The 24,631-nt window shown below is 43.2% G+C and overlaps 1 protein-coding gene across 3 annotated transcripts in view; it reads right to left on the reverse strand.

The window, feature by feature from the left end:
- Positions 1-2,939: 2,939 nt before the first annotated feature.
- LOC111967636 (ecto-NOX disulfide-thiol exchanger 2-like) overlaps positions 2,940-24,631 on the reverse strand; it is a 209,068-nt gene continuing 187,376 nt past the window's right edge. Inside the window, exons 12-16 of one of the 3 annotated variants that reach the window (XM_023992826.2) lie at positions 17,755-17,811; positions 16,977-17,033; positions 9,557-9,665; positions 7,189-7,274; positions 2,940-3,825 (exon numbers count right to left, since the gene is read on the reverse strand). In XM_023992826.2, coding sequence (XP_023848594.1) covers positions 3,694-3,825; positions 7,189-7,274; positions 9,557-9,665; positions 16,977-17,033; positions 17,755-17,811 — 441 coding nt within the window. In that variant the 3' untranslated portion in view covers positions 2,940-3,693. Of the gene's footprint in view, positions 3,826-7,188; positions 7,275-9,556; positions 10,375-16,976; positions 17,034-17,754; positions 17,812-24,631 lie in introns of those variants that run through there. The other 2 variants (XM_070444823.1, XM_070444824.1) reach the window with 2 other exon arrangements.

Here is a 24,631-nt window from a genome sequence, read left to right on the forward strand (position 1 = left end):
CTCCTCCTCATGGACTGCACCAGATTTGCCAGTTATTGCTGTGAGATGTTACCCCTGTCTTCCACCAAGGCACCTGCAAGTTCCCAGACATTTCTGTGGGGAATGGCCCTAGCCCTCACCCTTCCGATCCAACAGGTCCCAGACGTGCTAAATGGGATTGAGATCCGGGCTCTTCTCTGGCCATGGCAGAACACTGACATTCCTGTCTTGCATGAAATCACGCACAGAACGAGCAGTATGGATGGTGGCATTGTCATGCTGGAGGGTCATGTCAGGATGAGCCTGCAGGAAGGGTACCGCAAGAGGGAGGAGGATGTCTTCCCTGTAACGCACAGCGTTGAGATTGCCTGCAATGACAACAAGCTCAGTCCGATGATGCTGTGACACACCGGCCCAGACCATGATGGACCCTCCACCTCCAAATCGATCCAGCTCCAGAGTACAGGCCTCGGTGTAACGCTCATTCTTTCGACGATAAACGTGAATCCGACTATCACCCCTGGTGAGACAAAACCGCGACTCGTCAGTGAAGAGCACTTTTTGCCAGTCCTGTCTGGTACAAATCAAATCAAATTTATCCCACATTAACATAAACTCAGCAAAAAAAGAAACATCCCTTTTTCAGGACCCTGTCTTTCAAAGATAATTCGTAAAAATCCAAATAAGGTTTAAACACCATGCTTGTTCAATGAACCATAAACAATTACTGAATAGGCACCTGTGGAACGGTCGTTAAGACACTAACAGCTTACAGACTGTAGGCAATTATGGTCACAGATATGAAAACTTAGGACACTAAAGTGGCCTTTCTACTGACTCTGAAAAACACCAAAAGAAAGATGACGGTGGGTTTGTGCCCATAGGCGACGTTGTTGCCGGTGATGTCTGGTGAGGACCCGCCTTACAACAAGCCAACAAGCCCTCAGTCCAGCCTCTCTCAGCCTATTGCGGACAGTCTGAGCACTGATGGAGGGATTGTGCGTTCCTGGTGTAACTCGGGCAGTTGTTGTTGCCATCCTGTACCTGTCCCGCAGGTGTGATATTCAGATGTACCGATCCTGTGCAGGTGTTGTTACACGTGGTCTGCCACTGCGAGGACGATCAGCTGTCTGTCCTGTCTCCCTGTAGCTCTGTCTTAGGCGTCTCACAGTACGGACATTGCAATTTATTTCCCTGGCCACATCTGCAGTTCTCATGCCTCCTTGCAGCATGCCTAAGGCACGTTCAAGCAGATGAGCAGGGACCCTGGGCATTTTTCTTTTGGTGTTTTTTAGAGTCAGTAGAAAGGCTTCATTACTTCATTACTAATACACTTGCAGAACCACCATGCTCTTTTTTTGTAACACAAAACCTAGGGATGAGGGCCTCCCGGGTGGCGCATTGGTCTAAGGCACTCCGTGACCCGGAGGCCCACGGGGCGGCGCACAATTGGCCCAGCGTCGTCCGGGTTAGGGAGGGTTTGGCCGGCAGGGATATCTTTGTCAAATCGCGCACTAGCGACTCCTGTGGCGGGCTTCCTCCAATGTTTCCTCCGACACATTGGTGCGGCTGGCTTCCGGGTTGGATGGGCATTGTGTCAAGAAGCAGTGCGGCTTGATTGGGTTGTGTTTCGGAGGACGTATGGCTCTCGACCTTCGCCTCTCCCGAGTCCGTACGGGAGTTGCAGCGATGAGACAAGACTGTAATTACTACAAATTGGATACCACGAAATTGGGGAGAAAAAAGGGGTACAAATTAAAAAAAAATATATATATATATACCTAGGGATTAGAATAATACTATATATATACATATATAATACAGTACACACATCTCCACTCCGCTCTATGGTTCTGCCATATCCACTGCGCTCTTCCCTTTTGGACCCATGTTAATAATAAATGCCAAAACAAATTACTATGTATAGAATGGAGTCTTGCAGGGGGAAAACCAACTCAATACCTATTATTAATTCAGGTAGGATGGATGGTGTGTTTTATATGTTTTATACACAAGGCCTTAGGAGAAGGCGAAGGCTGATGAGTGCAAATCATGTGTAATAAACATTTGGTTTCCCCAAGCGAAACAGGGGAAGAGAGCGTGCAGACAAATTGCATTTGGAATGCTCTAGCTGGCTTTTGGGAGGAACTACCGGTACTGGCTGCCAGGATTCAACCTGGAGGGGCAACCTCTATTTTGTTATAAAACTGGCTTCTATAGACACACACACACGTATGCATGCTCACCCAGACAAGCACATATTCTCACACATGCAGACACACACACACACACATCTGCCTCTATAATTAGATAGTTAGTAAAAAAAAAAAACTTTTATTTAACCTGTATTTAACTAGGCAAGCCAGCTAAGAACATATTCTTATTTACAATGACGGCCTACACCGGGCCAAACCCAGACGACGCTGACGCTGGGCCAATTATGCGCTGCCCTATGGCACTCCCAATCACGGCTGGTTGTGATATAGCCTTCATTAAGTCTGTATACTTCATTAGGATGATCCCAAGTGTGTGTATCTCTGTAAGTGTGATGATGCTTTGCCTTGGCCTTGGGCAGAGCTAAGAGGGAAGAACACCTTTTGTGATGCTGGTTGCCTCAAGTCACTTACGGTCTCAGGCATCTCTCCAGTTATGGCTGGCCACAGGCATAATGGAGTGTAGCAGTTGCGTTTTGCTCTGTGTGTGTGTGCGCGTGATAGAGAAAGTGTGTGTGTATGTATGTGAGAAAAGGAGAGAGTGAGCAAGAGAGAGAGAGTGTGTACCTCTGAGACTTCATGTCCGGAGGCTGGCAGGCTGAAGGTTCCTCATGTGGCTGGGGACTATGATTAGCAGTTGACTCACACTCATGCTACATACCACATCTACACACATTGCATATACAAGCAGCTTACCGGTATATAGCCTAAGCGCCAGTGAGAAGAACTCTATTCAATACAACTCTATTCTCAATTCTTCAGATTGCTTTTATTTGTTATTTAAAAATATCATCCACGCATTTACAGAGTAGTAAAACAAATCAATCTATGCAACTGTTAACAGCCTTTACCGAAAATTAAGAAATATATCGATTTTTATTCATAGAATTATAAAAACAAGGAACAAAAAAAAGAGAGAGTGAGAGAGGCCAGAGGGGTGGGAGGTGGAAAATGTTCGGCAGACCCTGATAACCTCATTGGGTAGCTGAGTGACAGCAGAGTTAACCAATTAGAGGCTCTGGGAATGGTCTGGTCCGCCCATGTGAAGGACAAACAGCCAATGCCCTGGCACCTTCGGACTGTTACTCCTTTGGGCACAGAGAAGAGCATCGTGGCTTTGGTGGTGTTATAGAGATCTCCATCACCCTGGAGATGAGTCACCCTCTCTGTCACCCATACAGAGAGGCTGTTTCCTCAGTGTCACAGCCTGCTCTGCAGCCTGAGCTCTATGTTTTTACTTCTGTGTCCTAATAATACAGCCAGAGCTCTATGCCAGTGTTTCTCAACCTTATTTGTGCCTGGGACCAGCAAACTGTTAACCTTATAACTAGCTCTTAAGAACGGACTAAACCAAGGCCAGTTAACCATCGCAGGGACCGGTGAGCAACATCTCAGGGACCAGTACCGGTCTCCATAATACAGTGTCCTAATAATTCAGCCTGAACTCAATGCTGTTTCTTCTGTGTCCCTGTGATGTCCTCCTCCGTGTCCCCGTAATGCTCTATGTGATCATGATGCCCTCGAAGCCACAGAACTTCCAGCGTTTCTCCAGGCTGGCGCCTACCCCCGTCGACTCCTGTCTGAAGGTACAGGGCAGCCGACCCAGTAGAGCATCCACCTCCCCTGTATTTATCTGAAACACACACAGACACACTCAAGTAATCCACAGATTTGAAATACACTCCCACACACACAAACACAATTCAAACTTAACACACAGATTTGACCCCCCCCCCCCCCCCCACACACACACACACACACACACACACACCACACAACACCACACACACACACACACCACACACACACACACCACACACACACACACACACACACACAACAGACCACAACACAACACCACACATCACAAACCCACACCTACATATGCAATAGCACCACATTGGCATATAGCATCACTTTAAAAAGGTGAGATTACACAAAACACGACAGCAGGAAGCACTGTATAATTCTATGCAGAGAAAAAACAAATTTGTAAGAACCAGATGGGTAAACCTGTCAGTATGCATTAAGCACTAGTGTAGATATGTGTGTATCACCATTAACAATGTAGCAGTGCATCATGAACACAGTAGATAAGTAGAGAGTCATGTTGTTTGTGGTGAATCCAGCCAGTACTGTTGACAAAGCCCTGTGGGCTTGTTGTGTGGTGTTACAGAGAGGTAGCGTGGGAACAAAAAACATCCTCAGACAGAGTGGAAAAGCCAAAGGAAGAGAGAAGGAATGAGTCAGTGCGGTGAAGGCGCAGAGGTTTTAATGAGTTGGCGGGGGGAGTGGTCATACAATATATTCACAAGGGCCTCCTCATGGAGGTAGCAGTAAGAGTAGTCATGTCTAAAGGCCTCAGGGTGGAGGTGGGCTGGTGGTCCCATAGTCCTTTATCTGACAGCCTCCTCATGGAGGTAGAGTGAGAGTGGCCATATATTATATCTGAAGGCCTCCTTGCAGCGATGGCAGTGAGTGTAGTGGTCATATACACAGTGTACAAAACATGCTTTTGTCCAGCCTGGTTTAGGCAAGGCATGGCTACTATGCCCCTCTGGGTTTCCACCAGCCATGTTATCGGATAGAGGTTTGGGTCAGCCACGATAGAGCGAAAAGAGATGTTATTTATACACTGAGTGTACGAAATATTAGGAACACCTTCCTAATATTGAGTAACAACCCCTTTTGACCTCAGAACAACCCAAATTCGTTGGGGCATGGACTCTACAAGGTGTCGAAGGTTCAATAGGGATGTTGGCTCATGTTGACTCCAATGCTTTCCACAATTGTGTCAAGTTGTTTGGATGTCCTTTGGGTGGTGGACCATTCTGAATACACACAGGAAATTGCTAGGTGTGAAAAACCCAGTAGCGTTCTGTAACGTCCTGACCAGAGTTATTATGTGTTTTGCTTGTTTCGTGTTGGTCAGGACGTGAGCTGGGTGGGAATTCTATGTTGTGTGTCTAGTTTGTCTGTTTCTGTGTCCAGCCTAATATGGTTCTCAATCAGAGGCAGCTGGTAATCGTTGTCCCTGATTGAGAATCATATATAGGAGGCTTGTTTGGTGTTGGGATTTTGTGGGTGATTGTTTKCTGTCTCTGTGTTTGTGTTCTGCACCAGATAGGACTGTCTCGGCTTTCACGTTTGTTGTTTTTGTATTGTTGTTAAGTGTTCACAGTTTACCGTCTATTAAACATGTTAAACACTAACCGCGCTGCATGTTGGTCCTCTCCTTCAGCCCAGGAAGAAAGCCGTTACACGTTCCAGTTCTTGACACACTCAAACCGGTGCTCCTGGCACCTACTACCATACCCCGTTCAAAGGCACTTAAATATTTTGTCTTGCCCATTCACTTTCTGAATGGCATACATACACAATCCATGTCTCAAGGATTAAAAATCCTTGTTTAAGCGGTCTCCTCCCCTTCGTCTACATTGATTGAAGTGGATTTAACAAGTGACATCAATAACGGATCTAAACATTTCACCCGGTCAGTCTATGTCATGGAATGTTTTGAACACTCAGTGTATGTGGTTGAGAAGAAGGAAAATAATCTCTCTGGCAGACGAGAGCAGAGGTGAGAACCAAGGAAGGCCCCTGAGGAGCCCGACAAGTGGAGATGGGTGTTTAAGCGAAGCGTCAGAATAAATGAAACAGCTCAGCTCTGTCAGGGAGAGACAGGAATGATCCAGATCTAACAGGTCTCAGTGTCCAGGGAAATTACACTCAGACACTCCCTCAAGAACACTGGAGATACAAGGAGATATCCTATATTCACGTCTATGGTAGCTACAGAGATTGGAGGCAGTGGGACTTGCCTGTGCTTCAACCCCAACGCTAACCTGGGGATCAGCATCATGAGAGGGGCCTTTCTGCACCAGGGGGATCACATTTGAGGAGAAGGATCTGGCCGTATGAGGAAACTCTTGCTGTACGACGGGGCTCTGGTGTCACAAGGGGATGATTCACATTTCATTTGGGGGAGGCTGACTGCACCAGGGTGCTCCTACTGCACCGTGTGGCCCTGGAATACATCAGGACAATACTGTATGACAGCCCAGTAGGGGTGTTAATTCCAAGTTTGTGCTCTGTGTGTGTGTGTTGTGCCAGGATGTCTGTGTGTGTGTGTTTGTGTGCTGGAATAGTGCGCCAGGATGGCTCCTGCTGCTCATCATGACAGGCTGTGTGTGTGTCAGTAGCTAGATTTTCCTGCGAATGTTCAAAAATCTGCATAATTTTTCTTGCGATTTCCCACCAGAGATGTGTTTGCATCAAACAGACTTTTTGCGTATAAAAGGCTGTGATTGATGACGTAGTGCACATAAAGACAACTTGTGTGGTTAAATTCCCATGTACTGAATAAAAAACACTCCATTGCATTTTCAGCTCTACTCATGGTTTTGTCACAAAAACTGTTATGTAATATAGCAAATGTGCCCACTCTAGTCTTGGCACGTGTGTGCTCTAGCCAACAGCTCGCAGAGCGGGTATGCTACCTACACGATAAGATTATTATCTATAAGATCATTTGTATTTGTCAAACGGCAGCCATGCATCGATCATCATGTCACCAGAATAAGACCCTCGATACACCCTTGCACATTCACCACCCTTTAAAGTTCATCATAACTTATTTCATCTGTAGCCTAATAAACTGCATGCTTTCCCGAGTCAGAGTGGGAGGACCACACAACATATCATCGCATCACTCCAAGTTCACTTCCATATGATGGTTATCATATCAATATTTGCGCAGAAAGGCGCTTCCACTGCCATTTCTCGCATAATAGATTTTACCAACACAAAAAGATCCCACCACGTCGAACTAACACATTGTCTGTTGACATTTATACAATTGTACCGGCATTTCCTTGTTGCAGCTCAGACTTTTTTCATGTGTCAGGAAATGCATCCACATGAAATGGTTGGATGGAAACCTGGTTAGTGTCCGTGTGTGTGTGTGTGTGTCAGTGTCAGCGTGTGCCAGCAGTACCTTGGTGTTCAGCCGCTGTAGATAGGAGCAGATGTACTCGATGCTGGCTCCAAACGGATGGACATGGAGGAATGTAGAGATGATCCCTGAGGAAGGAGAAAGAGATACCTCAAATACAGTGTCAATCAAACTGGCATTAGCATTACTCTATACCTATAACTCTATAACCATGATATATAACGGTTGATTCACCCATCTTATCATACAGTAGTGTAGGCTATTACTTTAGAACTATAACTCAAACACTCAAGTTATACTATGGTATAATTCCATCCAGTCTGAGTGTTCATTAACCCATTTGTCCAACATGAAAGCCAATGAGAACATGCCATCCAAAGTATCAAACTGTAGACCATTAACGTATAGCTAATCTATAGCTAACTAACAACATTACGTTTGAGTGTTGATTCATTCACCGATCTGTCCAACGTGAAAGCCAGCTAGAACACCACACTCAAGAGACCACTCTACTTAACTCATCTTGTCTGACCGAAGTGAAAATGTATCTGCACTCGTCACGTGTGTCTGTCTTCCCCAAAACACTCCCAGCCCTGTGGAAGACTTGTGTTTTAACCGTCCAGATTAAGAGAAGTGTTTAATGAAGACTTTGATGCTGCTCTCTACATGAAAGCTTCTCTGATCAGAGCAGCATGGGGCGTCACGCCCGCACGCACTCACACGCACAAAGGGGTTTCGCTCATCCCAACAATAACATCTGCTATCAGCTAATTGATATGACGACGCACTACTGATAGTCCAAAACCCCCGTGTAATAACATGAGCCCACTGAGGAGCCAGCTCAGAAAGACACCGGGTGAGACACTGGAGGAGAACAACTCTTTGATCAGAAGTGTGTTTTAATGGCTGGGCTTGGACCAATGATATACAGAAAAGCATAACTTAAAATCAGTCTATATACTTTGAATGGGTCCAAAAGCCTCCAAATGTCCAAATCATTTATAGCAAATGAATCAGAACTTTATGTTTAGTTGTAAAGGGACTTGTGGATAAAGCAATAGCTGCTCTGTTCCAAAGCCTAGTTATCTAAAGTTCATATTGATGATAATTGACAATGCTAACTTTGTAGTTGGTGAAGTCTACAGTTTCATTTTCTAACTGAATGTGTAATTATAGCCGAGCCTAGATATTCAGCCACTCCTCGAGAAACATGGAAGTTCAATACAAAGTGCTTTGTTAATATAAAACTTCAAGTCTTGAAAAAGGCCTAGCATCTGTTCTTTCCTTCCCTATGTCTTTGTTTTGATCAGAGTTTAGTCATCCGTTTTCTCTCCTTTTTAAAGACAATGTTATGCACACAAAATGCGTCATTCCGGCTGTTTTTCTGCCTGCTTGAACGCTGAATAGGTCAGATACACATAAAAACACGAAATGACCCCGGAAATCGATATAACATTGCCCAGAGATGCACATATACGATATATAACATTCCTTTAAGTGTTCATCTCATTGGTATTAATTTTGCCATCTAGAAGGACAGACAAAACAGTTAAAGATGAGTTCACTTTTGAGCCAATGTCCTTTTTTCTCTGCGGTGCTCACTTCATCTTCAAACAAGATGTAATTTAGAGCGATTCTGACAGAGAGAACACCCAGGATCCTCAACAGCCATCTACATCACTGAGCAGCCAAAGTGGGCCGGCATGGAGGGAGGGCCTCATTGACTACCTAACCAACTATGCCAAATATATGATCATTCTAGAATAACACCACTGTGGGACAGGACAGGTAACTCCCACTACCACACAATAGTGAGCATCCTGCCATCTGGCATAGGCCTAATCGTAACGCCACAATTACTTTCCCTTGTATCTCAGCAAGACCTTACTTTCGTAGAAACCAATTTGATCCAGGACCAACCGTTCCCTGTGGAAAGAAATGGAGAATGTGCCATAAAACTATGCTGATTGGAAAGTACAGGTGCTAAAGGCCTCAGTAAACCAGCCAATGAAAACATGTGAACCAGCCCAGAGAACTGGGAATAACCAGGGGAGGAAAACCAGGCTTTCCACAAAAAAAACAGCGTTTGATGATTGTGGATAGTTTCTCTAAAAATAACCAGTTAAATGAACAAAAAGTGTATGAACAAGCAGGGTCTTTTTCCTAGAATGGATGGCGCTAGGGGAATGTTCTCCTCTGTACGTACAAATGTTGTTAGAAGGTTGTAGTAATGCTGTCTGAACATACCAACAAGCAGGGCTTCTCCCTCAGAGTTTACCGGACTACGGTTACAATAATGTTTGGTGAATGTGTCAAGTAGCAGGGCTTCTCTGAGTGGACAGGAATTGGGGGAATCTGCTCCAAAACTAGGTTAATATAACATTATAGTAATGTTGTTAGGTGAACATACCAACTAGCAAGGCTTCTCTCTCAGAGTGAACAGGATTGGAGGGACTCTTCTCCGGGGGCAGAGTCTCCTTCTCCTGACTGCAGGACACCACTTCTAACACTGTTGCCTCCTACAGGAAAGGAGTTGAAAACCCTGTTAGACTGGTAGATGACACACAAACACACACTGTGACGAATCTGGCTGTTGCATGTCACATATATATATATATTTTTAAATATGACTGGAACAGATTTCCTCAAAATCTTGAGTTTTATTATTAGGTCTAAAAATGTGCAAATACTCCTTACTCATCCTTACATTCTCTCAGAGAGGAAAAAGCGACGCGATAGGGATAACTAAGCCCCAAATCTGTCTTCTCCAGCAGGTGGCGGTTTTTCGTTTATTTTCACTCACCAAGCCAGGATTACATTTTTTTAACCTTATTTTACTAGATAAATTGACAGAACACATTCTCATTTACAACAACGACCTGAGAGATAGTTAAAGGGGAGAGAAGGGAGATGATAAGGTGGCCATGATAGGAATTTAGCCAGGACACCGGGGTTAAAACCGTACTCTTACGATAAGTGCCATGTGATCTTTAGTGACTACAGACAGTAAGGACACCCGTTTAACATCCCATCCGAAAGACGGCACCTTAGACAGGGCAATGTCCCCAATCACTGCCCTGGGGCATTGGGATATTTTTTTTGACCAGAGGAAAGAGGGCATCCAACACCACTTCCAGCAGCATCTGGTTTCCCATCCAGGGACCGAGCAGGACCAACCCTACTTAGCTTCAGAGGCAAGCCAGCAGTGGGATGCAGGGTTGTTTGCTGCTGAAAAAAAAGAAGAGTGTGTCGAATTTGGTTAACAAAAATTGTAATGGCTTATGTTGCTATGTGTGGCTTATTTGATCGAATATACGTTTCGTAATGATTCGTTTTTTACGAGTGTACTGATATAAGTAGGACATGTGATATCCTGGCAACTTTGAGAAAAAACACTTAATATCGGAGTTGTGCCTGGTCATCACTAGTTGCCACAGTCATAAGCTCCGCCTATTTCTACAATTTCAATAACTAAAATGTGATTTACCACACTGCTAAGCGTAACCCTAACCTTAAATTATAACCAAAAAGCACATTTTAGTTTTCATGATTATTTACGATAGAGCCAATTTCTGCGGCTGTGGTAACTAGTGGAAACCGTTGTGCCGGTTGTTCACATGGGTATCTGCCCTCTCATTGGCTAGAATGGTCCCACCAGATCGTGCCTCCTCCAAACTGCCTGACATTTGTTAATTAAGAGATTTATTTTCATAGAGTATGTGGTCAATATAATGGATAATCTGTGATACTACCAAACCTTTATGCACCTGTATCTAATAAGCAGGCTAACTTGGTGGGAAGGCTTTCAATTAACACCATTAGCCTAGCCCATCCAAACACACATGAAAGAACTACACAATATAATAATAAAAAAAAATTGTAACTGGAATAACTCAGCTGGTACCTGGATTATATAGAAACAAACATTCAATAAATACAATTATAATATGGGGAACACACACACACACACACACACACACAGCACACAACACAACACACACACAACACACACACACACACACACACACACACACACACACACACACACACACACACACACACACACACACACACACACAACACACACACACACACACACACACACACAGTCTTGTTCATCTAACCTTGTGGGACACCTCACTCAATTTAGTCCCATTCAAAATCCTACTTTCCCTAACCCATAATCCTTAATCCTTACCCTAACCAAAAAACCTAACCTTAACCCTAAACCTAACCGTAGCTCCTAACCTTAAAACTAACCCTAGCTCCTATTTATTTATTTAATTTAACCCTAACCCTAAACCCTTAACCCTAACCCTAATCCTAACACTTAAACCCCCTAGAAATAGCATTTGATCTTGTGGAGGCCAACAAAATGTCCCCAGTTGGTCAAATTTTTGTTCGTTTACTATTCTTGTGGGGACTTCTGGTAGAGTTAAAACACATCCACACACACAGTTAATATAGTTCAGTAATTTTATATGACATTCAGCTTAGTTTCAGTTCGTTTTTAGACTTAATTTATATGATTTAGTTTGAGTTTTAGTGTTCGCGACAGAAAGTAGCCTATGTGTGGGAGGCTAGGAGCCATTTATGTGTTGTAGGCCTATAGTCAGATTTTTTGTTATGTCACTTCTTGACACTGGGGGGGGGGAGTAATACATAAGGCGATGGGCGAGGACCATAGACTTGGATAGACTGTGGTCTCTGTATCGGTGTCATGACGGCGTCTGTGAGAGTATGTGCATTGAGGCCATCTCCATCTTAAAATAGTACAACTCCAACTGGGTCATCGGGTCATGCCAACCGGGTCATCAGGAGGGATCAGCCAATGAAGTTGGAAGTCCCGCCCAGTTGACTAAATCTAAACGGCGAAAGCCCTGAATGGCGTTGCCCATGCTAACACAGGCTTTTGGCCACTAGAGGACTTCATACAACTTCACTCAATGGAGATGGAGCCACTGATGAGGGAAGCAGAGCCTTTTGTACTTCAGCAAATTAGAGAGTACAGCCATGGAGCAGCAGGACCCAAATAAGATGCCAACACAATGAATCATCTCGACCACAGTGCTTCAGAAATATAGCTTCCTCTTATCGAAGATTGTGTTTGAGGTCACTGTCCAGCTGGAGGGTCAACATGGCAGAGCATTAAGTGTCGCGTCTGAGCTGCGGAAATACCAGTTCTGACACAGTGACTTCAGGAGTACCTGTGCCAACTGTTTTACCACAGTAGTTGACTGCAACTGTGCCTCAAGGTTGAGGATGCACGGCACCAGATCAGACAGCAACTGTCTATCAGTTTGAAGTGGGTCGGTGTGAATTGTGAACGGATCCAGGAACTGCACAAGCTGCTCTAGCTTGGCCTAGTCACTGGTCAGCAAGTTGGGAAAAGTTTGGAAAAAAACCTTGAAAACCATTTGATTTTTACCCAAAGATTAGAAGAAAAAAACTACAATTTAAAATTATTTTTAATTTTAATTTTTTCATAGTTTTGCAGTGAAAGATAGTTTTAGTAGTTTTAGTTTAATTTCAGTTTACTAAATAGATTTTCCAATTGTTGTTTTTATTTTAGTTTCAGTTTTCGTTGACTATAATAACCTCAACATACACACAAAGTTATTGCCGTTAATTATATTATTGATGTCATTAATTGAATCTCCATTTTTCACCGCACAGACCCTTTTTAAGCGTACGTGTTTCCGCACGGACCCTATTCCTCACAGACACTGCACTCGGTGGCAGCTGCTGTTATGTAGCGCTGTCTGTCTGAAAAATCCACTATGCTCACAGGTTTGACTTACAGAAAGTTCAATCAAACACATTCCCAGGCATTTCTTTAGATAACAGCAGCAAGATCATTTGTACAGAATAGCTAGCTAATTATAATAACGTTAGCTCACTAGCTAACCAAAATAATGTTTACAATGCCATTTGGCTGAATGCCTCTTGATATAACTAACTTCCCACAACAATTTTAATCAGAACATTTAGCTACTGTTTTTGTTATAGGTCTCAGGTCAAAAGATTTATCGCAATTATCCCAATTCTAGTTGTAGTAGCTTGTGGACTAGTGCATGTCGAAGTCGCCTAGGCTAGATCTAATAGTTGTATTAGCCTACATTAATTCAGACCGGGCTGACCTGTTGTTATTGTCTTCTGTGGAATTCATAACACTGTTGAACAATTTAAATGCTCTTTGTTCTTTGTAGAGCCAGTTATTTTTTTCCTGTAGTCAACCATACAATCTGAAATTGGGAGAACACTCATTTAGAATGCCTGTCTGTCGCTTTAACAGTACTTGAGTGTGTGTGTGTATTTGTGAGTGCGGAAGTGTTACACTTTAAGAACATTGAGGGAGTAGGCAGGCCTACTTAAATATTGGAAGCATTTTGTTTCTGATACAGATTATTTCGTGTTTTCGTCCCACAGCATAGTATGCCTGTAACTCAATGCACTGCTTTTTAAATAGAAAAATATTTGTTTAGGGTCAAATTTGAGCAAATTCAAAAATTACTATTAATCACAATTAACTACAGAAAATGATGAGATTAATTATTTTAATTGTTTGACAGCACATAAATACACACACAATCAGTACCCAGCAGCACCTAAAAACACACCACACACACTCACATCAGACAGATGCAGTGGAAGATCAGAGGGGAGACAAATGCAGGAAGATAATTCAGAGAGGGAGCCGACAGCAATAGTTCTACCAGAGGGTGGAAACAGAGAGAGAGAAAGCTGAGAGTGTTAGCGATGCTAATGATCAAGCTTTTGTTTACTGTGGGCATCTGACAGGTTGGCAGAGGGTGGGTGGGGTATGTGTGTTTGTGACTGATGTACAGTGCCTTCAGAAAGTATTCCCCTTGACTTATTCCACATTTTGTGGTGTTACAGCCGGAATTCAAATGAATTAAATATTTTTTTCCCTCACCCATCTACACACAATACCCGGTAACGGCAAAGTAAAAACATGTTTTTAGAATTCTTTGCGAATTTATTGAAAATGAAATACAGAAATATCAAATTGACATAAATATTCACACCCCTGAGTAAATACTTTGTAGAAGCACCTTTGGCGGCGATAAGTTTCTAAGAGCTTTGCACACCTGTATTGTACAATATTTGCCCTTTATTCTTTTAAAAATTCTGTTGATTGTTGATCATTGCTAGACAGCCATTTTCAAGTCTTGCCATAGATTTTCAAGCCAATTTAAGTCAAAACTGTAACTAGGCCACTCAGAAGCATTCGATGTTGTCTCGGTAAGCAACTCCAGTGTAGATTTAACCTTGTGTTTTAGGTTATTGTCCTGCTGAAAGGTGAATTCATCTCCCAGTTTCTGTTGGAAAACAGACTGAACCAAGTTCTTCTATAGGATTTTACCTGTGCTTAGAGTTGTATTATGTTTACATCCTAAAAAACTCCCTAGTCCTTGCTGATGACAAGCATACCCATAACATGATGCAGCCACAACCATGATTGAAAATATGAAGAGTAGTACTCAGTAAGGATGTGACAAATAAACCATTTTGCTTAACTTTTAAACTGACATTAATAGTTTTTGGGGGGTTTTCCATTAAAATGCATTTTTTAAAATCCAAATCAATTTACAATGCAGAATAATTGTCCTATTACGCATGTATGACCGCTACGGCCGAGCAATAAAGTTATATCTACCACAACCCTTTACAGTCATAGAACACAGCTACAGTAACATGTCGATAGCGGCAATTGATAACTTTTCAGACAATTAAAAAAGTACCACATCAGGTCTAAATGTTCTGTATTTTTTCACTGACAACAATAAACGCCACTGATTGATGTGCTGCTATAGTTTTTTATGCAGTGTTTTATTGTAGGGGAGCAATGTGTTTTATTTAAACTAAATGTTTTGGTAAGTCACTGTATTTAACAAACTTTAAAGTACTTTTTTAGGAGAGAGTGGTCTGCGCACAGGCAGCAGACAAGCAGGCTGCGCGCAGCAGCTCAATATTATTTGATTGACAATTCTGGTTGCCTAGTGATGGATTTAAATCCCGCTTCAGAAGCCACATTCCTTATAGTCAAGTAAAATGTCTGTTTCGTGTCGGCATCATGTTGGCATTTAAAAAACTGTAGCCACATTCCATGATGCCTAAAAAGCGTCATCAATACAAGTTACCGGTAGCCTACTGTAATTTCATGAGGCAAAAACGAAGAGTAGGCAGCCCTGTGCACGCAAGACTAGCCCGAAGACATTGGTGCCATGAATAAACTAGGATATTCTACATGCAACAGACCAAAGACTGAACGCACTTGCATCATTAGCGAAGAGACAGAGCAGGCAGGCCAGCACGAGGAAGAGAGAGGCAGAAGCATGCTCATATGTTTTGGTAATCTGCATCTTGCAAAGTCTTGTCTTGCATGCCTTATAAATTCCCCAAGTAGCCTACAATTCGCCTCCTCCTCTGGTTTTATTTTAATTACACAACTTCCCCAGGCCTTTGTAGCCTATCGGCTATAACACAGAAAATAATATGTTTTGTCATAACAGAACTGTGATTTTAATTAAGTGAAAAAAAACAAAAAAACATTGTTTTTCGGGTAGGGATCTTTCATAACGTTAAGGATCCCAACTTAATTTCAAAGTTTAAACGCTCACACCCCTAGTACTCAGTGATATGTTGTGTTGGATTTGCCCTAAACATAACGCTTTGTATTGAGGACAAAAAGTACATTTCTCTGCCACATTTCTTTCCAGTATTACTTCAGTGCATTGTTGCAAACAGGACGCATGTTTTTGGAATATTTTATCTCGTTATCATTTAGGTTAGTTTTGTGGAGTAACTACAACATTGTTGATCCATCCTCAGTTCTGTCATATCACAACCATTAAACTCTGTAACTGTTTTAAAAATCCCCATTGGCTTCATGGTGAAATCCCTGATCGTTTCCCTTCCTCACCAGCAACTGAGTTAGGAAGGACGCCTGCATTCTGTAGTGACTGGGTGTATTGATACACCATCCAAAGACTAATTAATAACTTTTCCATGCTCAAAGGGATATTCAGCATCTGCTTTTTATGTTAACTACTATTACTGAAAAACAAAGAATTACTCCGATAAAAATTACTCTGACAAGTTTCAAAATCTCGCTGAAGTTTCTAGCACAAGCCTTATTAGCTAGCTGGGAAGGGCTCACCAGGACGACTGACTAAACTGACTGAAACGAATCTGCTCGTCTCCCCTCGGCTCTCGCTGCGCGACATATGTCATAAATTTGGGCACCATGTGTGTCCTCTGGCTTAGCCTAATTACATTTGCCTGTGCTAAGTTTTTACAGACAAAGCGTAATTAACCAAATTAATGTTTGTGATGCGCACCCATCAAATGATGCAAATGTAAGAACAGCCTGCGTGTACTGTACTTGAAACAAAGATACAGAAGTAACCATGTGCCATTTAATGTATTATCTGACCGGTACTAGTGCTCGCAAGTCCAAATTCCATGTGCATTTCAGAGGTCACATTTATACGTGAGTGTAAAAATATTTAAATAGTCTAGATTAGGAAAGGTTTCATGGCGCACCTGAGAGTCCCTCAAGGCACACTGTTCAGGAACCACTATACATGGGACAGGACCTTGATTTCCTAAACCAGTTGTGTTGGGTGATTTATCCTGCAACAAATAAAGTCCTCCTGCATAAGATTGGCCTGTAATGATCTGTCATGTAATGATCTAAGGAGAGGAGAGGAGGAAAGAGGAGAAAGAGGGAGGATAGAAAGAGAAATAGAGTGGAATAGAGAAAAAGAAGAAGAGAGAGAGATTTACAGCCCTTTTCTACTTACATTGACTTGATTAGCCCTCTCCTCGCTCGTTCTGTCCTCTTGCAGGGACATCTCCAGCTAGAGTCAATTATGAAAATTAGAAAAGCCGTCATTGTCTAACATGTCAGATTCTTATGTAAACACACACGCACACACACACACACACACACACACACCACACACACACACACACACACACACACACACACACACACACACACACACACACACACACACACACACACACACACACACACACACACACACACACACACACACAAAGGAGGCAGAGAGAGGAGAGACAATACAGAGGGAGCCGACAGCAATAGTTCTAACAGAGGGAGGAAACAGAGAGAGAGAGAGCGAGAGACAGAGCTGAGAGTCTTAGTGATACTAATGATCAAGCTGTTGGTTACTGTGGGTTTCTGACAGGCTGGCAGAGGGAGGAGGGAGGGAAGGTTGTTTGTGTCTGTATGACTGATGTGTTTGTGTGTGTGGCGCTGCCCTGTCTGACCCAGTCGTGGTGGGCTAATACTCCTCACTATGCTATTATGTGTGTGTGATTGGACAAGCCCTTGACTTCCTAACCCAGTGTTTAGGGTTGATTTATCCGGCAACAATAAAGTCCTTCTGCAATGGATTGGGCTGTAATGATTGTTCATGTCACTGGAAGAGGAGAGAGAGGAGAGGAGAACGAAGGGAGGATACAGACAGCAAGAGAGAGAGAGAGGAATAGAGGAAGAGGGAGAGAGAGGGAAAGAGAAAAAGTAGAGCGTGTGTCACAGCACTTTCCACTTACATTGACTTGATTAGCCCTCTCCTTGCTCCCTCTGTCATCTTGTAGGGACATCTCCAGCTAGAGTCAATTATAAAAATGAGAAGAGCCAACACTGTCTAACATGCCAGATTCTTATGTAAGCAGACATGAGTGTACCACCCAAACACACACACACACACACACACACACACACAACACACCACACACACACACACACACACACACACACACACACACACACACACACACACACACACACACACACACACACACACACACCCACACACACACACAACACACACACACACACACACAAAACACACACACTGACCACAAATTAGAGAGCAACGCCCTCTGCAAATTGATTTATCTTCCTTCCAATGATTCATCTCTGTACGTACGCATGCTATAATGACCATATTTCCCATGGATCACTGCTTGGGGACAAATTTCAGCGCCTAGTGGTAATCTAGTCTAAGTAAGGTACACTACATGACCAAAAATATGTGGACACCTGCTCGTCGAACATCTATTTCCAAAATCATGGGCATTAATATGGAGTTGGTCCCCACTATGCTGCTATAACAGCCTCCACTATTCTGGGAAGGCTTTCCACTGATGTTGGGCGATTAGGCCTGGCTCGCAGTCGGCGTTCTAATTCATCCCAAAGGAGTTCGATGGGGTTGATGTCAGGGCTCTGTGCAGGCCAGTCAAGCTCTTCCACACCGATATCGACAAAACATTTCTGTATGGACCTTGCTTTGTGCATGGTGGCATTGTCATGCTGAAACAGGAAAGAACAGAATCAGCTAGAATGTCATTGTATGCTGTAGCGTTAAGAATTCCCTTCACTGGCACTAAAACAGCCCCAGACCATTAATCCTCCTCCACCAAACTTCACATTTGGCACTATGCATTTGGGCAGGTAGCGTTCTCCTGGCATCCGCCAAACTCAGATTTGTCCGTCGGACTGCCAGATGGTGAAATGTGATTCATCCCTCCAGAGAACGTGTTTCCAACGTCCAGAGTCCTATGGCGGAAAGCTTTGCACCATTCCACTACATGATTTCATGTGTTATTTCATAGTTTTGATGTCTTCACTATTATTCTACAATGTAAAAAAAAAAATTAAAATAAAGAAAAACCCTTGAATGAGTAGGTGTGTCCAAACTTTTGACTGGTACTGTCAAAGGTAGGGATGGGTACCGAAACCCGGTATTAAACGGGCCCCGGGGCTAAATTATGAAAGACCGTAGTATCGATAAGCTCCAACGTTATCAGTTCTGCTTTCGATACTGGAGAAATTAAGAAAATACATTTCCTATTTATTGTTGCTGCATAAACATTATCTTGCACATTTTATCTCACCAACCCTTTCTAATTTGCAATAAGATTAAGCCATTCGTCTATGATGCATTTTCGCTATTCCCAATCCAGAAGAGAGATCAAAACACAACAATTCAATAATGATAATTCAACAAGTGAAAACAATATTTTTTTTTACTGTAGGGAGGAGAGCAAGGCACTCAACCCCAAATATACCCCTCCCTCCAGGAGTTACCTCAGTGACACATTCATTCCTACCTGGTATGGTGTAGAAAATGCCAATGTGATCACTGAGCTGAAGGACGTACCAAAGCTGGCCATGGCATCAGACGGGTGGACCAGCCTCTGTCAGGACCACTATCTCACTGTTACAGTGCACTACACAAGCCAGGGCAGTGTAAAACAGAAGGTCCTCCACACCAGGGCAGTGTACAAATCGCAAACTGGCGAAGTAGTGGCAAAGGAGATCTCAGACATTCTGGAAGAGTTTGAGATAGAGGCAAGCAAGATTGTAGCTGTGACTGTTGATAATGCTGGCTATATGGATGTTGCCATCAAGAGGCTACACACCCTAAAGATAGGATGCTTTGTGCACACATTGAATCTGGCATCGCAGAAAATCTACAAAATGACTTCCATTGATAAATGGGCAGCCCGAATCAGAGCAGTGGTCGTGTGGTTCAAGAGATCCTCGATGTCCAAAACAGTCTTGAAGGAAATGGAGCAGCGCCTTAGTAAGAAGCCAGTTCAATCTTTTAAAGTTTTATTTTGAAATTCCCACATTTAACAATTTAATTAAATATTCAAGTGTGTTGTAATTAAATGTATGTTATTTTTTCTTGTTGTTTCAGGCCTTCCGCAACACTCACTCATACTTGATGTCAAGACCAGATGGAATCCAGCGATCCAAGCAGCAGCCTTGGACCCACGGCTGCGAAAAGCATTGACCAAGGACAACCTGGACCGTCTGAAGGACGAGGACATCTGTAAGGCTGAGGAGTTTGTCCAGCTCATGAGAATCCTCTATACATCCACACTGTGTGTGTCATGTGAAAAGAATGCCACCTGTGGACAGATCATACCCATCCTCCAAAAACTGGAAGAGCACTTTACTGTGAAGCATGAAGATAGAACGTTTGTGGCAACCATCAAAGAGAAGGTGTGGGAGAATCTCTCCGAGCGCTATCAGGATAAGGACATTCATGCCTTCCTGCATGAGGCCACAGCAATGGACCCCAGATTTAAAGGGAGGCCGGTGAGTGACGCCACCTGGGACAGGCTGAGGAAGGCAACTGTTGAGGTCAATGTGACAGGAGCAACACCAAGGCTGTCAAAGGAGCCGGAGCAGACAGACACAGAGCACCAGCAACAGGAGGAGGAGTCTGAAGGAGAAGGAAATGGAGGAGGCAGTCCCTCCATTGTACAAAACAAGGAGTGCCTTGGAGGAGCTGTTCTCAGAGGAGGACAGGGAGTTGAGGTTGACGATCCAACAGAACACCTCGTCCCTCACCCTCAGCGATTGTGTTGACCTAGAGGTCGAGCTCTACAAAGGCATGCCTCCCATCCCCATGGCTGAAGATCCTGTGATGTGGTGGTGGGAGAAGAGAGCTACTCTGCCCCTCCTCACAAACATTGCAACAAGCTACCTCTGTGCTCAAGTCTCCTCCACCCCTTTTTGACTGCAGGGAACACAATAAGCCAGGAGAGGTCCTGACTTCTGCCAGAGAAGGCAAATATATTGATCTTTCTCCAGAAGAACTGCTAAGAACTCTTACTCCTTTTACAGCCTAACTGCATGCCCCACCCATGTTGCTCTATACTACTGTATTTTCTTCTGCAGGAAAATAGTTTTTCATTTGTTTTACATTTCCATCATCACAACATTATTAGAGCCTATAATAGTGATTTGTTCAAAACATTGCTGTTTATTTTGCTGTAAAATAATAGTATTTTTTATTTATTTAACATTTCAGAAAATAAACCAATGTTAATTCTGTTCCTAATTTCTTTCGTTTTCTTCCGTAAAAAATAACAAAAAGAACCGATAAGAATACTGTTAAAGTACCAGATCGATAAGCAGTATCAGTAAGAGTAGTAATACTGTTCAAATCTTAACGATACCCATCTCTAGTCAAGGGCTCCAATACGATACAGGAACGATTTGTTTTAGTTTTAAATGATTCGGTGTGATTCGGTTTAATTAGAGAACGATTCGATGCGATTCGTTTCGATGCGATGCACTAACATTTGTTGCATACACACTTTCCATTCTAAATAAAAATCTGCTGCTGATGGCATTCATGAGCTGGGCTTCTCTGAGCTGGATCTGTCTGAGCTGACTTCTGTGTGTGTGTGTGTGTATAAAAAATGTATGGATACAGTGTATGTACTATGTAGGCACCTGAGCTGAGCCATAAGGGAGCCACCCCACTACCACTATCAGATTAGGGGGGCAATTGCTTTTGTCCCCCCACTTTGGTTCTGAAATCCCCATCACCCACTAATTAACTTGTCATTTATTGAGCTAGTAATGTATCAATATTTATTGTTTTCAAATTAGCTATGACAGACAATTAATGTGTCACGCCCTGGTCTGTTTCACCTGTCTTTGTGATTGTCTCCACCCCCCTCCAGGGGTCACCCATCTTCCCCATTATCCCCTGTGTATTTATACCGGTGTTCTCTGTTTGTCTGTTGCCAGTTCGTATTGTTTGTCAAGCTTACCAGCGTTTGTCCTGTCAGCTCCTGTTTTTCCCAGCCTATCTTTTTCTCGCCCTCCTGGTTTTTGACCCTTGCCTGTCCTGACCCTTAATCCGCCCTGGCATGCTGTCAATTAACTTCTGGGCCACATCCTGACTGATGTCAGCCCATTCTTGCATAATCAATGCTTGGAGTTTGTCAGAATTTGTGGGGTTTTGTTTGTCCACCTGCCTCTTGAGGATTGACCACAAGTTCTCAATGGGATTAAGGTCTGGGAGTTTCCTGGCCATGGACCCAAAATATCGATGTTTTGTTTCCCGAGCCACTTAGTTATCACTTTTGCCTTATGGCAAGGTGCTCCATCATGCTGGAAAAGGCATTGTTCGTCACCAAACTGTTCCTGGATGGTTGGGGAGAAGTTGCTCTCGGAGGATGTGTTGGTACCATTCTTTATTCATGGCTGTGTTCTTAGGCAAAATTGTGAGTGAGTCCACTCTCTTGGCTGAGAAGCATCCCCAAACATGAATGGTCTCAGGATGCTTTACTGTTGGCATGACACAGGACTGATGGTAGCTCTCACCTTGTCTTCTCTGGACAAGCTTTTTTCCGGATGCCCCAAACAATCGGAAAGGGGATTCATCAGAGAAAATGACTTTACCCCAGTCCTCAGCAGTCCAATCCCTGTACCTTTTGCAGAATATCAGTCTGTCCCTGATGTTTTTCCTGGAGAGAAGTGGCTTCTTTGCTGCCCTTCTTGACACCAGGCCATCCTCCATAAGTCTTCATCTCACTGTGCGTGCAGATGCACTCACACCTGCCTGCTGCCATTCCTGAGCAAGCTCTGTACTGGTGGTGCCCCGATCCCGCAGCTGAATCAACTTTAGGAGACGGTCCTGGCGCTTGCTGGACTTTCTTGGGCGCCCTGAAGCCTTCTTCACAACAACTGAACCGCTCTCCTTGAAGTTCTTGATTATCCGATAAATGGTTGATTTAGGTGCAATCTTACTGGCAGCAATATCCTTGCCTGTGAAGCCCTTTTTGTCCAAAGCAATGACGACGGCACGTGTTTCCTTGCAGGTAACCATGGTTGACAGAGGAAGAACAATGATTCCAAGCACCACCCTCCTTTTGAAGCTTCCAGTCTGTTATTCAAACTATATCAGCATGACAGAGCCTTGTCCTCGTCAACACTCACACCTGTGTTAACGAGAGAATCACTGACATGATGTCAGCTGGTCCTTCTGTGGCAGGGCTGAAATGCAGTGGAAATGTTTTTGGGGGATTCAGTTCATTTGCATGGCAAAGAGGGACTTTGCAATTAATTGCAATTCATCTGATCACTCTTCATAACATTCTGGAGTATATGCAAATTGCCATCATACAAGCTGAGGCAGCAGACTTTGAAAATTAATATTTGTGTCATTCTCCAAACTTTTGGCCACGACTAAGAGATCAATGACTGTCACCACAGTTAAATGCAGTTCGACACTGAAGGAGAGGACGCATCAGTTGTCACAAAAGATGAGGTATTTTTGGAAGGTAAATTGGATCTGGAAACACTGGACAGTTACTTTAACAAATGTAACATGCAGTCTGACCGATGCATGTTACATTTGGATCGGTTTGGGGTTCGCAGACCGACGCATTTGTATTTGTAACATTTGAATCAGGGACCGATGCCTGTCGGTGAATGGTTACATCCCTACTATCTAGATACAGTATATGGCTAGTATGAAGCTGTTTTAGTCTGTGTGTTCGCACAGTGCCATAAACAGTGGTGTTGACACGTGGTGAATGTAAAATGCGGTTTCAGTTTATACAGGCTGGTTTAGTGTAAAGAAGTTAGTCAGCTAGGAGTAGTTGGAGGTGTGGTGCTGTGCTTTAAAAAGCAGTGGTGATACATGGCGAATGTTAAAGTACCTGTCCAGTGTTTCCATATTTCTATGAAAAATGACCTATATTTACTTACAATATGAGTGAAATGGTTTTCCTGGTAATTAGGTATGTTAAAAAGCAGCTTTCTGTGTAGTCATGGTGTGGGCATGTACCGGACATTACAAATATGCACGCAAGTACACCGCTGATTGGCCAGCTCATCCTCCTCTAGACCGCTGATTGGCCAGCTCATTCTCCTCAGGAGTATGACATTATACTCTAAGGAAATAGCAATCTTTTTTGAAACGGTCTGTTTAGGATACAAATTTGAGGTGGGGTCTTAAGTGTTTTTTCCCCCTTCAATCAATGCTTTGGCTACAAATACGAGTATAGCACGAGTCAACAACCTTATCTGGATATGAGTTAACAGAATATTAACTTTTAAAAGTTAGATTTTCACTGGACAGTTACTCTCAGATGATACAGTGGTGGTGAAACTAGTAGTTAGTTGACCCGTCTCTCTCTATACTTAGGCAATAAGGCGCGAGGGGATGTGGTATATTGGCCAATATACCACGTCTAAGTACTGTTCTTCGGAAAGTGCCTGGATACAGCCATTAGCCGTGGTGTATTGGCCATATACCACAAACCCCAGAAGTGCCTTATTGCTATTATAAACTGGTTACCAACATAAATAGAACTATATTTTTGTGTCATACTCGTGGTATATTGTCTGATATACAGTACACATGACTGAAATACAGTTTTAGCCAATCAGCATCCAGGACCCAAATTACAACGCCAGGGTTGTGGGTTCATTCCCCACGGGGGGACCAGGATGAATATGTATGAACTTTCCAATTTGTAAGTCGCTCTGGATAAGAGCGTCTGCTAAATGACTTAAATGTAAATAACACTAAATGACCTGTCCCTCATCTTTCTATGCATTCTAAATGACCCGTCTCTCTCTCTACTGTATATGGCATTCTATTTGACC

The sequence above is a fragment of the Salvelinus sp. IW2-2015 genome, linkage group LG8, assembly GCF_002910315.2.
Source record: "Salvelinus sp. IW2-2015 linkage group LG8, ASM291031v2, whole genome shotgun sequence".
Classification (NCBI taxonomy): Eukaryota; Metazoa; Chordata; class Actinopteri; order Salmoniformes; family Salmonidae; genus Salvelinus; species Salvelinus sp. IW2-2015.